The following is a 16,184-nucleotide window of genomic DNA, read 5'->3' as shown; positions in this document are numbered from 1 at the left end:
CAGAGTGGCCCATCCTTTTACATTCCCACCAACAATATATGAAGGTCCCCATTTCTCCAGACTCTTGACAACACTTGATAATTTCCTGTGTTTTGGGCAACAGTTTTTTTACTAGACAACTTTGTGTTTTAGATTTCTGATTCTCATGTAAAAAACACGTGGACAAGTAGAACAGGCATAGTTGACTGTGTCAGTGTGATGTAAGTTAACCCTGTATTTTCAATTCCCCCTGAAGACCCAAACACACTTCCCCTCCCTGGGAGAGGTGCCCTAAATTAGTCCCTTGGATCCCCTAGCATGGTTCCTATCCCTGCAGAGCTCTCTGTGGCCCCAGCAATTCCAGGCCTTCAGCTGAAAGACTCAGCCCAGTGTCCCCCCACCCCCTCAACTCCTGCCGTCCCCAGCACCAGCTTTCATGAGTCAAGGTCAGAAGAGACATTCTAGAACTGGAAACCCCCTGGGTGGCCACGTGAAGGCTCCCTGGGTCACTGGCTTCTGCTTCCCCTTGCATTGTTCCCGGGGCACATCCATCTCCTCTGGCCTTTTCTGGAGCTCTTGTTCCATCCCAGTCTGGTGTTGAGGAGGGAGGGATGACATTTTTCATTTGGGAGGACTGGCAATTTGATTACTATTTCTTGAGGGACAGCAAGGTGTCCAGCATTTAAAAAAGTCCCACAGGGCATTATACTCCTACAGGGCATTATACTCCACTGCTTCCAGGCACTTATAATGCCATGGGGGGACCTAGGGTGTGTCACCCTGCACAGCAGCCTTCCGCTACATGTCTGAAGACCCTAAAGCCATGGGAATTTGATGGAGGGGCCTTCACTGTGGGCTTCGGATTTTGGGATGCTTTGTGGGGAAGGGACCCTCCAGGAGCGCAGAGCAGAGTGGCCACGGCAAGGAGGCAAGGGCTTGGAGTGGGGGTCGAGACAGCTTGGTGGAAGCTCGGGCAGCTGAGGTTCTGGTCAGGGTTGGCCCGCCCAGCTCAGGTGTCTGAGCTCTGGTCCGGAGGCCCGGGAAAGATCATCCAGGTTTTGGAGCAGAGGGACTGATGAACGTACAGAACCACCATCCCCCTGGGCAGCGACAAAGTCCACGTGCAGTTTGAAACATGAGCCACGTCTACCTCTGATTCCATAAAATCTCACCTTTGACCTGAGTCTGTTGGGTTTCTGGGTAAGGAAGACAAAAGGACCTAAAGCCCTCTTCCTTCTGCTGTGGAACCTGGGTCCTGACAAGGTGCCCAGGCTGGGTTCGCCCTTCCCCCACTTTCCCACTGCAGTCCATGCATCCTCTGAAAGGGCTGCTTGTCTAGCAAAAGGACAAGTTCAGGCCCCTCGTCTGAGACAGAGATGACCTTGGGGATCAGCCCTGTCTTGCTTGGTCATAGAGGTGGTCTGCCCTCCCCGTAGAACCCAGGGACTGTTCCCAGTCCTTCAGCGCTCTGCTCAGCTCCTCTGCCTGCCTGCGTGTCCTCCCTCAGCCCACAGTCAACAACTGTCTTCAGGCAAACCAGTCAGGTCCGGCCTGCTCCGCAGGGCCTTCCGCGAGCCTGCTGCCCTCCCTAGCCTCCACGCCCTCGTCCACAAACTGGGGGCCATCACACCCTGTCACCATCACTAGAAAGGGCAAAACCAGGTCGCACTAGTGAGAAAACACCTTTTTTGAAAGAATGTTGTTTTTAGTATTTCCTAAAAAGTGTTGCCCAATCATCATTGTGGAAATTCATAACCCAGTTGGAAGGAGTTCCTCTTATTTTGGTTTTAGTTTTGATTTCATTTTGAATAAGAGCCTCTAAAAAACTAAAAATCTTATTATTTTGAATACTTTTTAAAAATATCTTTTACTTATTTCCTTTCTTTTTTTAGAGAGGGGGGAGAAAGAAAGAGAGGGAAAGAGACATCAATGTGAGAGGGATTTAGTTGATTCACTTGCCTCTGTCACACCCCCAACTGGGGACCCAGCCTGTGACCCACGCATGTGCCCGGACCCGGAACCGAACCCGAGACCCCTTGGCTCACAGGCCAGTACTCAATCCACTGAGCCATACCAGCCAGGGCTATTTTGAATATTTTCAAACCTAGAAAAAAGTTGTAACAGGAATACATTCCACATCATTTATGTTTATCCTAGATTCATCACGGGTTAATATCTTGTCACGTTTTCTCTCTCTGTGGGTAGCTACACGTTATGGTTGATTACACTGTGAATCATTTGAGATAAAGTTGCAGACACTACATCGCAACACATTCTCCCACGTATTGCAGCGTGTATCTCCTGAAATAAGGACCCCTTCGGACATGACCCCAGGACAATGATCACACTGGGGGACTCGGCAATGCTGTAATACTACTACCCGATGCTCGATGCACAGCCAGTCTTCGCCAATGCCCCAATAAAGCCAGAGCCACAGAGGGGCCTCTTTCCGCGGGGGAGGGCAGTTCCTCAGCCTTTCTGTGTCTCTCATGACTCTACTACTAAGAATAGAGCTGCCTAGTTGTTAGCAGTTCCTCAATTTGGGTTCATCTGCCTCCTTCTCTGTGATGGGGCTCAGGGAAGCATCTTCTAGAGGAAGGCTGCAGGGGCGACGTCGTGTCCCTCCCAGCGCAGCGCATCTGGGGGCCTGTGATGATGCCCATCTGTCACGGGGATGCTGAGCTTGTCCTTGGTTCAGATGGAGTCTTCCAGATTTCTTATAGCAGATTTCTTTTCCCTTCCTCACTGTAAGTAATCTGCAGGAAGATATTATTGAGACTACGCACATGTTTTCCCCGCAAACCTTAAACCAATGGCTTAAGCTCGCATTAATGGTTCTGGCCGGAATCAGTCATTCCTGCAGTGGGGGCAAAATGGTGACGTTTCTAATTCCATCCTTTCTTCCACATTTAATAGTTGATGACATTCTAAGAGCGGAGACCCCCCAAAACCGAATTTATTTAAAAAATTGTGTAGTCTTACACGTTTAAACTTCAGTCACCGTCAAAGCCTTCAAATTGTTCTCCATTTGATGCAATATACCCATCGAGACTTTTCCCCCCACTGCTCAACACAGTTTTCGAACTTAATTTTGATGCCTTTTAGTGCTTCTGCCATTTTGGGTTTCACCTCTTCCATCCACATCAGCAAGACAATTTCCCTTTGAGAACTCTTTTCATCGGAGAAACAAACCAACCAAAGTTGCTCCAGCCGTGTAGGTGAATAGGGAGGGCAGGGCATGGGGGTCAGGCCTTTTTTGGTCAAAAACTGCTTAACACTCAACGTGTGGTGTGGGCAGTTCCTCAGCCTTTCTGTAAATCACCCATCATGAAATGGGCAAATGCCTTGAGAGTCTCCAACCCCCCCCCCCCAAAAAAAAACTTCACTGAAGGTGAACACAGCCTCTCACAACAATTCCAGTTGGTACACTGATACAGATGGGTTCCTAGAACACTCACCTGGCGGGGGGAGCCTGTACTACAAGGGGCCGCCCATCAGAAGATACTTCCGGGATTTTTTGGGGGGGGGCCCACCCCATATTGCAAAGAGGAAGGAGCCCTCATCTCCCACCTCCCCCTTTCGTCCCTTCCTGCCAGTGGACTCCGGGTTCTTTTTCCATTGGCTATGTCGTGATTGGACCTGATGGACTAGGCCTATGTGCACAGACTGAAGTTCCTCCAGCAGACCTGTGCTCCCACACACCGGGGGCAAGCCCCTCTTGCTAGACCTCCATACCTCGTTTGCCTGGTCCTGTCTGCCACACCGCCCCGGGCACCAGGACCACAACTCCCAGAAGGCCTTGCAACCCCTGCCGCCATCATTCGCGGTCACGTGGTGGCTACCAAGGTCACGCGGCCGCTGTCCTGGGTCACGTGGTTTCAGCGCGGGTCACGAGAAAAACACCGGTAGGCTGCGGGCTATGGCCAACGTCTCCAAGAAAGTGTCTTGGTCCGGCCGCGACCAGGATGACGATGAGGCGGCGCCGCTGTTGCGGAGGACGGCACGGCCCGGGGCGCCGGCCGGGGAGGGCACGCCGCTGCTGAACGGGGCCGGGCCTGCGGCTGCCCGCCGGGTGAGGAGCTCACGGTAGTCAGAGGCCTCGTGCCTGGCCTCCCGGCCGGCAGAGGCTTCCAATACCTCCGAGCCACGCGCAGAGCCGGGCGGCGGGGCGGCAAGAGGCGGCCTCCCGGTAGCCTGCGCCAGCCCTGGGTCCGCGCCTCGCAGCCTCCCTTCTCACGGGAGCCGGCTCGCCGTGGCGGCGCGCGCACGGAAAGCGTGGCCGTGGGCCGCTGCGGGTCGGGCGGCTGAGGCTCTGACAGGCCAAGGGTCCTCGGGCGGTGGCACTTGGCCGGGACGGCGCTGGCGTGGGCTCCGCGGTGCGCGGTCCCAGCTGAGCCTCGCGGGGACTCGGTGAATACCTTACTCGAGTGGTTCATCCGCATTGTAAAGACAAGGAAGTTGAGTCCCGCGGGCGGTCTCGGGAAGCTACCAGGGTCTCCCATGTCAAATGGCAGAGCTGACATCGGACCCTAGGCCCTGGTTCCGGAGTCGTGGGAAGAAGTTCTGGGTCAGGTGCCCAGCAGGGATCTATCTAGTAGCAGGTGGAATTCTCCATTACACTCGGGTGTTTTATGGGCGGGATGAGCAGACTGGCACGTTTGCCGTCATGTCCTTGACAGCATGAAGCTAATTTATTTCCTGACAGTTTCCTCCAAAATGACTTTAAAGGGAAGGCAAATGGAATTCTGCTCAAGGGATCATTTACTTTTTCTTTCTCCCCCCCCCCCCAATTGTGATAAAAACATAAGCAACTCTTTTAACAATTCCCAGGGGATTTTTAACAGTTTGGGTTGCAGAGTTTTCTCTGGCAGTGAACTTAACTGAGAAACTGCCACTCTTCTCTACAGGGATCAGTAGGGACTTCAGGGCGATCTCAGAAATGACGTGTACTTGAACTCAGTTTCCCGCAGCAGTTCATTGCAGTCGGATACACTAAGCGGCGAGCCAGGGTGGTTGACATGTGCCCTGCGTGTCAGTGATGCAGTTTGTTCCTTTAAATGTGTGTGTGTTGTGTTAATTTTGAGTTAAGGAACTTTTTTGTTGATGGGGCTTATTCTGTTTTGTGATTATTCTTTACTTTTGTCCTCCTGTTCTAGATCGGTCCTTTAAATAAGTGTACGGTGCTTAAGGATTAAGAGGACACCAGGCTGTTTCTGTAGAACTTACTGTTAGATTTCCCCAGTCCCTTGGAAACTCACTGGACAGAAGGCCAGAGCATGCCCTTCGCTGGTAGGGTGCTGCTCAGCTCCACTGGAGAGAAAGCTACTGAAATGCTTTCTGTGTCAGGTCTAAGGTAGCAGATCTGGGGTGGTGGGGATGTGGCTGCTTTGGTTTTTTCTTGGAACATTTTTGTTCCTTTTTCCTCTTTGAAAAGAAAGTTATCTGAAGTCTACACAAATGAGCTTTAAGGGTTGACTGGTAAAGAGATTGGAAACCTTGAGGTTAAATTTGGGTTTATCTTGGGCCTGAAATGAATGGGTTGTGATTTCACACTTCTCTTTGCAACTAGATACATGAGTTGCCTTTTTTGAAGAAGACTGTTGAGTTCCCTTAAAAATCATTCCCTTAAATCTTTGCAAGCTTTTATGTTTGTCTATTTGCATTTAATAACAACTGATTAGCTGCTCTTAATTTTTTCAATGATGTATAGTGCACCTACTTTGGCTGCCTGCATGCTGTTTCCTGGGACACAGGTGTGTGAAGCAGCTTCCTGCTAGCACCAGACTCATGCAGAAGCAGCATTTGTATGGTGAGGTCTGTGTAAGGGTCCCCAAGGGCAGGAGCGGTCACATGTGGGTCCAGTCTTGAGGAGTGCAAGAGCCTCAGGCAAATAGGCAGATGGAAAAGGATAAGGGAATGTGTGTTTAAGACCCTGAAGAGTTTGGAAAGTAAATCGGAGTGGGGAAGTGGAGGCTGGAATGAGATGCTGGCTCAGACTTTGCAGGCGACAGCTGCTTTGTCTCCAGGAGAGCCCTGCAGGAAGCTGGAAATTCAAGTCTTAAAGGATCCTTAGCCTGCCTCGTGTGGACTGGTGCAAAGAGGGGACTGGAGGCATCTGTGTGAGGAGCACCACTCTGGACCAGGTGCCCAGGTACCTCACCTGCAAAGAAGTTAATAGCTCTGCAGCACTGAGCACAGTTCCTGTCACAAGACAGTAAACATTAGTCACTCTCAGTGGTGTTAAGAGCAGCTACACAAAAGCGTCTGTCTTTGGATTGCTGTTGATGATGCATCTCGACTGGCAGCTGACAGACTGATCCTTGCTGGCTTTCTTGCAGGGAGGGCCTGCTCTGGACCAGCGGGCTGAGTTCATGGTTAGGTTTAGGCACCCTACCTAGTGCCACAGCAGAAGGCAGCTTGTAAGCCATTTGAGCTAAAATGATGACCTGGGCCAACAACTTCCCTATGGGAATGTTCTAGTGAATTGGACAAAGAGCTTGTCCTTACCACCTCCTGGCCCTTAAAGGTTTATTGCAGGATGTCCAGCGTTGGACCATGGTGTCGTTGCCACCTCAGCCTGGGCACAGCCTGCCGCTCCCCTGAAGTAGCTGCTTTGGACAGAGTGAGGCCAAGTGGCTCCCTTGTGAGGCTGCTAAGTGCGCAGTGAGGTGCAGGCACAACCCTGTGCAAGGTGGGCGGGGACCAGCCTGAGTTCAGCCTTTGTCCATCCTGGACCAGGCTGTTCAGAGCCACCTGTAGGTCGCTGTCCCCTTTTTGTGGTTTGTTGGTTATCCGGTGAGTTGTCGCCTGTCCGCTGCTGGGACACAATGAGGGTAAGGTCAGCCAGCAAGTCATGGTCATGTGTGTCGGCAATAGGAAGTGGACTATTTTAGGAACTTATAGAGGGAAATCTGAGCCAGAAGCAGATGCTCTGGGGCAGGGGCTGGGTATTTACAGTGGTTGTAAGTGCAGGATGTTTCCAGGGACCTCTGCGACTTCCGAGTGGGTGTTCAGAGCCATTCTGAGGATCTTACTTCTCTGGGAACTGGGGTTAACTCGTGGGACTGTGCCTCGCCCTGGTGACCCAGTGCCACAGACTACATCTGAGCAGGCCAGGGCGGGGGGGGGGGGGGTGCAGGGAAGCTGCCTACCCATCATTTGTCATAGAGCCCCTTGGGTTCTGCTCATCAAAAGTGAGCTCCTGTCTTTCTCTAGATAGCACCCACCACCAGGGCAGCCACTCCGGGAAGTTCTCTGCCCCAACGGCCCTGTCCTGTCCATCTTTCTTTCCACCCACACACACCAGCACCACTTTGTAGGATCCAGGCCATTCACCCTGCTCTCTCCCCAAGGGCTCCTGTCTGGGACCAGTGTGGGTGGGGCAGTCACTGCCCTCGGGAAGTTCACAATCTGGGGAGGCAGGCGAGGACATGCAGCCTGACAGGGCACAGAGCTGAGGGACAAGAGTGACCCCGAGCCTAACCAGGGGGTCTTAGGAGGCACTCCGAACCCCCTCTGCAAGGCCACAGTGTACAGAGAGGGCAGCAGTGGGGCTGTTCCCACTCCGTCCGCCCCTCCCCCTCATACAGCGTGCTCCTTTTCTTCCATTAGGTCTCAGCCTCGTGCTTCCTAGTCACCCACCCACTGAGCTCCAGTCTCATAGTTCACACTCGCTTGTTTGTGGGAAACTTGTGTTCATGGACTCTGAGCCCTGGCTGTGGTGGCCCTGTGTCTTCTGTGCTAAGCATGGACCCTGGAGGATGTTAGAATGCAGAGTGGCAAAGTAGGACAGCAAACAACCTTTAACTTGTTTTTAAAATTTGGTTTAATTGTGGTCAAAACAAATAACAAAATTGACCATCTTACCCATGTTTAAATGCGCAGTTCAGCGGCGGTAAGTGCGCTCACACTGCTGTGCAGTCGTGACCCCCGTCCATCCCCAGAACCCTTTTCATCTTGCAAAACTAAACTGCGCCCATTGAACATGAGCTTTCCCTGCCCTCCACCCCGGCCACTGCCATTCCATTTTCTGTCCCTGTGAATCTACTATTCCAGGGACCGCAGATAAGTGGAAGTCATACAGTATTTGGTTTTTTGAGACTGGCTACTTTGTCTTACTATAATGTCATCAAGGTTCATCCGTGCTGTAACAAAGTGGAGAACTCCCATCCTTTTTAAGGCTGAATGATACTCCCTTGTATGTATATGCCACATTTGGTTCGTCCCTTCCTCATCGAGGGACATGTGGGTTGATTCTACATTTTAGCTGTTGTGAATGTTACTGTGAGTATGAGTGTACAAATACCTCTTTTTGAGACACTGCTTTCAGTTCTTAACTGTGTATACACAGAGGTGGAATTCCCAGATCATATAGCTCTATTTTTAATTTTTTGAGGAACTTCCATACTTTTCCACAGCTCCTGTGTCATTTTGCATTCACACCCACGGCGTACCCCGGGTTCTAACTTCTCCACTCCACATCCTCACCGACGCTTGTCATTCTCTGTTTTTTTATTCTGGCCGTCCTCAGAGGTGTGAAATGATTTCATTGTAGCTTTGATTTGCCTTTCCCTGGTGATTAGTGATACTGCGCACATTCTCATGTGCTTACTGGCCGTTTGTATGTCTTGGAAAAACATTTATTCAAGTCCTTTGTTCATTTTTTAATCAGGTTAGGGTTTTTTTGTTGTTGTTATTGAATTGCACAGGTTCTTGATATATTCTGAAAATTAACTATCGAACCTATTATTTGTAAATATTTCTTCCATTTTGTAGGTTGTCTTTTTAGTTTGTATATCGTTTCCTTTGATGCACAGAAGTTTTTCAGTTTGATATAGTCCCATTTGTCTATAAATATTGAAAATTTTTAAATAATTGTGGATTTACAGGAAGTTGAAAGACAGTGTGGAGAGGGCCTGCGCACCTCCCGCGGTTTCTCCCAAGGCTTCCATCTTACTGACGTCAGTGCAGCCCAGGCACCAGGTGTGGGCGTCAGTGCCGTGCGCAGGCTTCACTGCTGTTACGTCACACGTGTGGCTCCGTGTGAGCGCCGCTGCAGTCAGAGCGCAGGGCATAACCTTTACCAGGAAGATGCCCTTGTCTCACTCTTACAGTCCCACACCCCTGCCCGCCCCCGCCCCCCCCCCCCCCCCCCCCCCCCGCCCTGACCCGCTCTTATCCCTCCAGGCCTGACATTGCAGGAAGGTCAGGTCAGTGGGGCTGCACAGTATGTACAGCTTTGGGTATTGCTACTTTCACTCAGCATCCTGCCCTGGAAGATTTCAGCCAGGCTATTGCGCATATCAGTAGTTTGAAGAACAAGTATTTAACTTGTGTTTAAGAAAAGAGAAGGAATTTCCGGTCAAGATGGAGGCGTAGGTAAACAGGGCTTGCTTCCTTGCACAACCACAGCAGAAATTACAACTATACTATAAAACAGCTGTCACCCAGAATCGTCAAAAAATCGAGCTGTACGGAAGTCCGGCAACCAAGGAATTTAAAAAGTCCCATTCATTCAGATGGGTAGGAGGGGCAGAGATGCGGAACAGGTGGTCCCACACTCATGTGTGGCGATAAAAATTGGGAGGGATATATCAGGAGTGAGGGATCCCGGCCCTACACCAAACTACCCAGCCCAGGGTTCCAGAGCCAGGAAGATAAGTCCCCATAACTTCGAGCTGTAAAAACCACTGGGGGTTGGGGCAGCAGAAGAAAGTGCAGGATGCTTATGCATCTCCTCTTAAAGGGTCCACAACGGACTTGGGACTTAGCAGACTCACTGCCTCTGGGCTGCAGCACCGGCTCAGCAGCTGGAAGGGCAGCAGTGGCGTACAGGGAGAACCGAAGTGTGGCATCGGGGCGAGTGCCTGGGCACAGCTTCCTCCGACCCAAAACTCCAGAGGCCAGGCAGAAGCCATTGTCTTATGCTAAGCGAAATAAGCCAGCCAGAGAAAGACAGATAACATATGATCTCATTCATATGAGGAATCTAATGAACAAAATAAACTGACAAATGAAATAAAATTAGAGGCTTGGGTACATGGCATAGACTAACAACTGTCAGAGGGGAGGGGCTGGGGGAGACTGAAAGATTAGCCGAAGGACATGTATGCATAGCTCGTGGACACAGACAACAAATGCGTTGAAGGCCAGGAGCGGGAGAGGGGGATAAAAGGGAGGAAATGGGGGACATCTGTAATAGTGTCAACAATAAGAAAAGAAAAGACAAGGAAACAGACAAAACACCCAATACATTATTGAATTTCAAGTAAATGGCTTTTTTCATCGTGAGAGATAGTCCCTAAAACATGCCCATAATGTTCCAAAGAGAAATAATGAAACCGTGAAGGTGTGGGACAGAGAGAGGGCCCAGTCTCCTCCCACTCAAGCCTTCCCCTTCCCGCCTCCCAGTCCACACCTCTCAGGGTGCCAACGCCGTGTGCTTGACTGGCCTTTTCAAGGCCAGGTGCCAAGGAACTCTAGTCACCTGAATGAGTGAGTCCTGTCCCTCCTCTCTCTAGGCCGTGTGCAAGGTCACGGCTTGGCCCCAGAAAGTGTTTAGATGTCAAAAGAAATGCTTTGCCGGACCCAGCTCTGGGCCACATTCTTGTGGTGGGAATGACTGCCTGACGTAATTGAGCTGCTCTTATGACCAGTGGCAAATAAGATGAGAGTGAGCAGAACGCCTCTTCCCGGGGGCTTCACCTGTCAGGGTGGACAGCAGTACCGGTGTTCCCATTTTCTCTTCACAGTCTCCCACGGTGCTGCCTGGGCATCGCTCAGCTGGGTTTGTCCATCCTGGGGCCCCATCTGCGTGGCTGGTCTGCATGTGTAGGCACGTCCCCAAGGAGGTGTATTTGGTGCTGCTGTGTTTGGGCTTGCAGGCCATGCGTGCTTCCAGATCACGTGTTCTGTCGGGAGATGGGAACTGCAGCCAGTGCCAGGCCACCGCCTGGTTCGAGTTCACTCTTAACTGGGATCCCTTCCTGGGCTAGCACCACAGCCAGGGGACTGGCCCCTTCCTCCTGCCTTTCTCATCAGATTCAGCAGTTGGAGGGGATTGTCAGTTATTTTTAGAAGAGAACAACTGTGTTCTCTCGTTAATCTCCTGTTCCACCGACATCTACCGTATGCACATAGAGAAAAGCGCACAGTTGTGCCAGTGGGCACGAATCTCACATATTGCCACCCAAAAGACTGTCCGCTCCTAACCCCTGGGACCTGTGCGTGGGACCTCACATGGAAGTAGGGTCTTTGCAAACGTGATCAGGTTAAGATGAGGTCAGCCTGGCATAGTCTGACACCAGTGACAGGTGTCCTCATAGGGAGAGAGAAATTTGGGCACACACACAGGGAGGAGGCTGTGTGGCTACGGAAGCATAAATGAGAGTGATGTGGCCAGAAGCCAAGGAATGCCAGGGATGGCACTCATCAGAAGCTGGGAGAGGCAGGAAGGAGCCTCCTCGTGACCCTTGAGAGGGGGTACTTCCTGTCGACACCTTGATTTTGGACTTCTGGCCTCTAGGCTGGGAATGAGTAAATTTTTCTCTATTTAAGCCCCCCCATCCATTGTAATTGTTTACAGCAGGCCCAGGGGATTCAGACACCACCACCCCCAGCCGATCAATGTCCTTTGATCCCCATCGAGCCCCTCACTTTCCCCGTCCCCTCCATAAGTAGCCACTGGAGGCAGCACAGGTTGTTTCCCCGACTGCAAACGTTCTGTAGCGGAGTCACGGCCCACTCTGGCTGGATGTCTGCTGCTGAGTGTGCAGCAGAATTCGCTCCTGTCATGGCTGCTTGTTTTTCCACTGCGTGCAGGGCTGCCAGACGAAATGCAGGGCACCCGGCTGCATTTGCATTGCAGAGAAACAATGAGTCATATTTGAGTTCAAGTATGTTCCATGCAATATTTGGGAGGTACTAAAGCTGAAACACGATTTGTTGCTTCTCTGAAATGACAATGTAACTGATACCTGTGTTTTGTTTCCTAGTCCAGGCCTCTGCCATGCCCCAGCAGTGGGTATGGGAGAAGTCATGCTCCCGGTTGTTCTCTGTGGTTGACCTGTCCCCTTGGTCCTGGTTGTGGCCCCACTTCGGAGTGGGAGGGCTCTGGGTTCTGAGGGCACTCCTGCCCTGGGGAGGAGGTGCCTCAGACTGCGTGTCTGTGGAGCTGGCCTGGAGGCCTGTGACAGCCCCCCCACCCCCCCAGCAGAACCACTTGATTTCATGATAGGGACACAGAGAAGCGGGGGGTGATGACATAAAAGCTCCCAGAGAAGGACCCAGAATGCCTCATGTTTCTTGGTGAGGAGGATGCCAGCATGGTTGCCTGCAGCCCCGGGTTCTGGTGGCCGGCAGATTTCTGATCCCTGAAGTGCCCTCGAACACAGGAGGGCAGGGCCTCTGGGGCGGGTAGGCCTGGGTTTCCCATTCCAAGGCTGGGCCTCTTCAGGACAGGCTGTAGGTGGTGGGGGCAGGCCTGAGTCCAGCGCGGCCTTGCTGTCACCCCACACAGCGGGTGTGGGTCTGTGCTCCCCAGGCAGGGACAGACGAGGCCAGGCTCTCCTGGTGGGGCGGTGACGGCACTGTGGCTAAGCGTCCTGTCATTTCTCTTGTCTGCAGTTACCTCATTCGGCATCTTTCCAGGTCGGACAGATGAGCAACATGGAGCTGGACGATGAGCTTCTGGACCCAGTGAGTGGCAATCATTCCTGTTTGTCCCCAGCAAGGACGAGGCCTGCTGTGTGGCGTTGCAGCCTAGCAGAAGGCAGACAGTGAATGCCAAACCAGAGGATGGTGGATGTGGGGAGGGCTGTGCAGGGCTCAGGGACAGAGCGAGGAGCAGACCCTGGGCAACCAGGGAACTCGGTTCCACGGGGCCATGTTCCCCGAGGGCAGGCCAGGTGCGCAGAGATGGGAGAGTGCAAGCGCGCAGAGCGCTGGTTGAGCGTGTTGTGTGTGTGCACGCAGGAAGCAGGCCTGGGGCAGATGCGGGGGGGGGCATCTCAGGGTGGGTTCCCCTGGACAGCAATGGTATCCTCTTCTGCCCCTGTGTCAGGCCTGGACTGTCCAGCAGCTGCCAGGGGAACATTTCCTGAGCCCCTCCCCCAGTCTCGCATTTGCCTTCCTCAGGTGTCTCGTGGTCCTGGTTTTCATTTCCCTGATGGCCAGTGACGCTGAGCATCTTTCACGTGCCAATAGTGCTTTTATGTTTTCTTTGTAAAGATGTCTGTTAGATTCTGTGCCCATTTTTAATCAAGATATTTGTTTTTATAATTGAGCTGCAAGAGTTTTTGTATATTTGTATATAGTTTAGACACAAATTGCTCATCAGATACGTGATTCACAGAAACTGTTTCCTGTTCTGTGGTGTCATCTCACTTTCTAATGGTGTCCTGTGAAGCACAAAAGCCTTTAATTTTTTTTTAAAGATTTGATTTATTTACTAGCAGAGAGAGGGAGAGACACTGATCAGTGTGTGAGAGAAACATCGATTGGTTGTCTCTCACACACCCCCAACTGGGGACCTGGCCCACGACCCAGGCGTGCGCCCTGGTCGGGAATGGAACTGCTGACCTTTCCGTTCATGGGCCTGCAGTCAATCCACTGAGCCACACCAGCCAGGGCAAAAGCCTTTAATTTTGATGAAGTCTGGTTCATTTATTTTCTTCTGTTGTGCTTTTGTTATATCTAAGGAACCATTTCCTAGTCCAAGGTCATAACGACTTACTCCTGTTTTCTTTGAAACATTCTACAGTTTTAGATCTTGATCCATTTTTTGCTAATTTAGTGCATGGTGTAAGATAAGCATCCAAGTTCATTGTTTTGCACTTGGATGTCCAGTTTTCCCGGTAGCAGTTTGTGAAAAAGACTATGCTTCCGCTATTGAACTGTCTTGGCACTCTTGTCTGAAATCAGCCGGCCATAAATGTGAGGGTTTATTTCCGACTCTCAATCACCTGCTGTAGTCTTGGCGTCTGTCCTTGAGCCAGCGCAGCTGCCTTGACCACTGCAGCTTTGAAGCCGGGCACCTTCACAGCAGGATGCCGTCCTTGACCACCTGGTATTTCGGCCAGAATGCCTTCCCGTGGGCTTCACCTGTCAGGTTGAACGGCAGTCTCTCTCTGAGACCCCTTGTATTTCCGTATTGATTTTAGGATCAGCTTCTGAGTTTCTTCAGTGATGCCCCCTGGGATTTGGACAGGAATTATGTTGAATCTTAATATTAAGTCTTCCGATGAATACAGGACATTTCCATTTATTTAGGTCTTCAGTTCCTTCCTTTCAACAATGTTGTATAATTTTCAGCATACAAATCTTATACTTTTTAAAAAAGATTATTTTTTTATTTTTCAGAGAAAGGGGAAGGGAGGGAGAAAGAGAAGGAGGGTAACATCAATGTACAAGAGAAACATCGATTGGTTGCCTCTCACACACCCCAAGCTGGGGACCTGGCCCGCAACTTGGGCTTGTGTCCTGACCAAGAATAGAACTGGCAACCTTGTGGTTCGCAGGCCTGCACTCAATCCGCTGAGCCACACCAGCCAGGGCTAAGTCTTACACTTTTGTTAAATGTATTTTAGGAATAAATTTTATTTCCTGTATTTTATTTTTCATGCTGTTGTAAGTAGAGTTTCCTTAATATTGTCTCGGGTCCTCGGTGCCAGTGTGTAGAACTACCCTGGGCGTTTGCGCGCTGATCCTGTGGCCTTCACTCTCGCTGAACGCGTTGTTAATTCTAACGGTGTTTAGTGCCTTTGGGGACATTTTCCACATGTGAGGTTATGCCATTTGCAAATAGAGAGTTTCACTTCTTCCTTTCCAGTCCGGATGCCTTTTCGTTCACTCTCTTGCCTAATTGCTCTAGTAGAACCTCCAGGCCAAGGCCGAATAGCAGTGGCAAGAGGAGCTTTCCTTGTCTTGTCCTGATCGTAGGGGAAAAGCTCAGTCTTTCACCATTGAGTGTGATGTTGCCTTCAGCAGGTTGAAGAAATTCCCTCTGTTCCTAGTTGTTGAGCATCTTAATTATGAAGAGAAGTTGAGTTTTGTCACATGCTTTTTTGTATATCTGTTGAGATCATGTATATTTTGTCCTTTATTCTGTTAAAATGGCATTAAACTTTTCACTCATAAACTTCTGACACCAAAGTGTGGGTGTTTTTCCTCACCCCAGCTAATTCTGTTTGTCCAGGTAGCGCCTGGGTGGCCCACACACAAGTCAGTTCATTCTGACACTGCGCGACGTTGGCACGGACCCCATGGGCTGAGGGTTCGGTCAGGACCGCCCCACTTCAGACCCCAGTCGTAGGTACAGGTTGTCATTTGTGCTTGTGACTGACAAGGTATAAATTGCAGTTCCCTTGCCCTGGGTGGTGTAGCTCAGTGGATTGAGTGCTGGCCTGCGAACCAAAAGGTCGCCAGTTCAGTTCCCAGTCAGGGAACATGCCTGGGTTGCAGGCCAGGTCCCCACTTTTGGGCATGCAAGAGGCAACTGGTTCGTGTATCTCTCACACGTTATTGGCATATCTTCCTCTCTTTCTCCTCTCCTTTCCTTCTCCCTAAAAATAAATAAAATCTTAAAAAAAAATAATTGCTGTTCCCACGACCCCTCCTCGGGTTCCATAATGTGCTAGAAGGGCTCCCAGAACTCAGGGAGACACTTCACTTCTGTTTACTGATCTGTCATAAAGGCCACATCCGGGGAACTGCAGACAGTAAGGAGCTGCACGGGGAAGGTGCGGGAAGGGTGCGGAGCGGCCGTGTCCTCTCCGGGAGTGCATTCTCCCAGCCCCTCACGTGTTCACCAGTCCGAAGGCGCCTCAGCCCCTCACTTAGGGTTTTCATGGAGGTTCCATTACACATGCTGATTAAAGTCTTTGGTGACGAGCTCTGTCTCCAGCCCATACCGTCCATGGAGGTTAGGACTTAGAGTTCCCGCCCTCTAATCACACCGGGTCTCTCTGGCAGCCATCCTCCATCCTAAAGTCTGGGGACTGCCATCTTCCCTCCATCTCGTTAGCCCCCAAAAGATACTACCCAGAGATGCCCAGAATTTTAGGAGCCAGGTGCCGGGAATTGGTACAAAGACCAAAAATGTATTCTCCAGTTGATTTCCAGGTGTTAAATCACCCTTGCATTCCTGGTGTGTTGCGGGATCCACCCTGCTGGTGTCTTGTTGAGAACTTTGTGTCTGTCCACAAGAG

The 16,184-nt window shown here is 51.0% G+C and overlaps 1 protein-coding gene across 1 annotated transcript in view; it reads left to right on the top strand.

The window, feature by feature from the left end:
* Window positions 1–3,857: 3,857 nt before the first annotated feature.
* CLCN7 (chloride voltage-gated channel 7) overlaps window positions 3,858–16,184 on the top strand; it is a 27,328-nt gene continuing 15,001 nt past the window's right edge. Inside the window, exons 1-2 of the mRNA XM_053927841.2 lie at window positions 3,858–4,051; window positions 12,604–12,675. Coding sequence (XP_053783816.1) covers window positions 3,899–4,051; window positions 12,604–12,675 — 225 coding nt within the window. The 5' untranslated portion in view covers window positions 3,858–3,898. The remainder of the gene's footprint in view (window positions 4,052–12,603; window positions 12,676–16,184) is intronic.

Source organism: Desmodus rotundus, chromosome 1, assembly GCF_022682495.2.
Source record: "Desmodus rotundus isolate HL8 chromosome 1, HLdesRot8A.1, whole genome shotgun sequence".
NCBI classification, from domain to species: Eukaryota; Metazoa; Chordata; class Mammalia; order Chiroptera; family Phyllostomidae; genus Desmodus; species Desmodus rotundus.
This window is presented reverse-complemented; position numbering and strand designations above follow the sequence as displayed.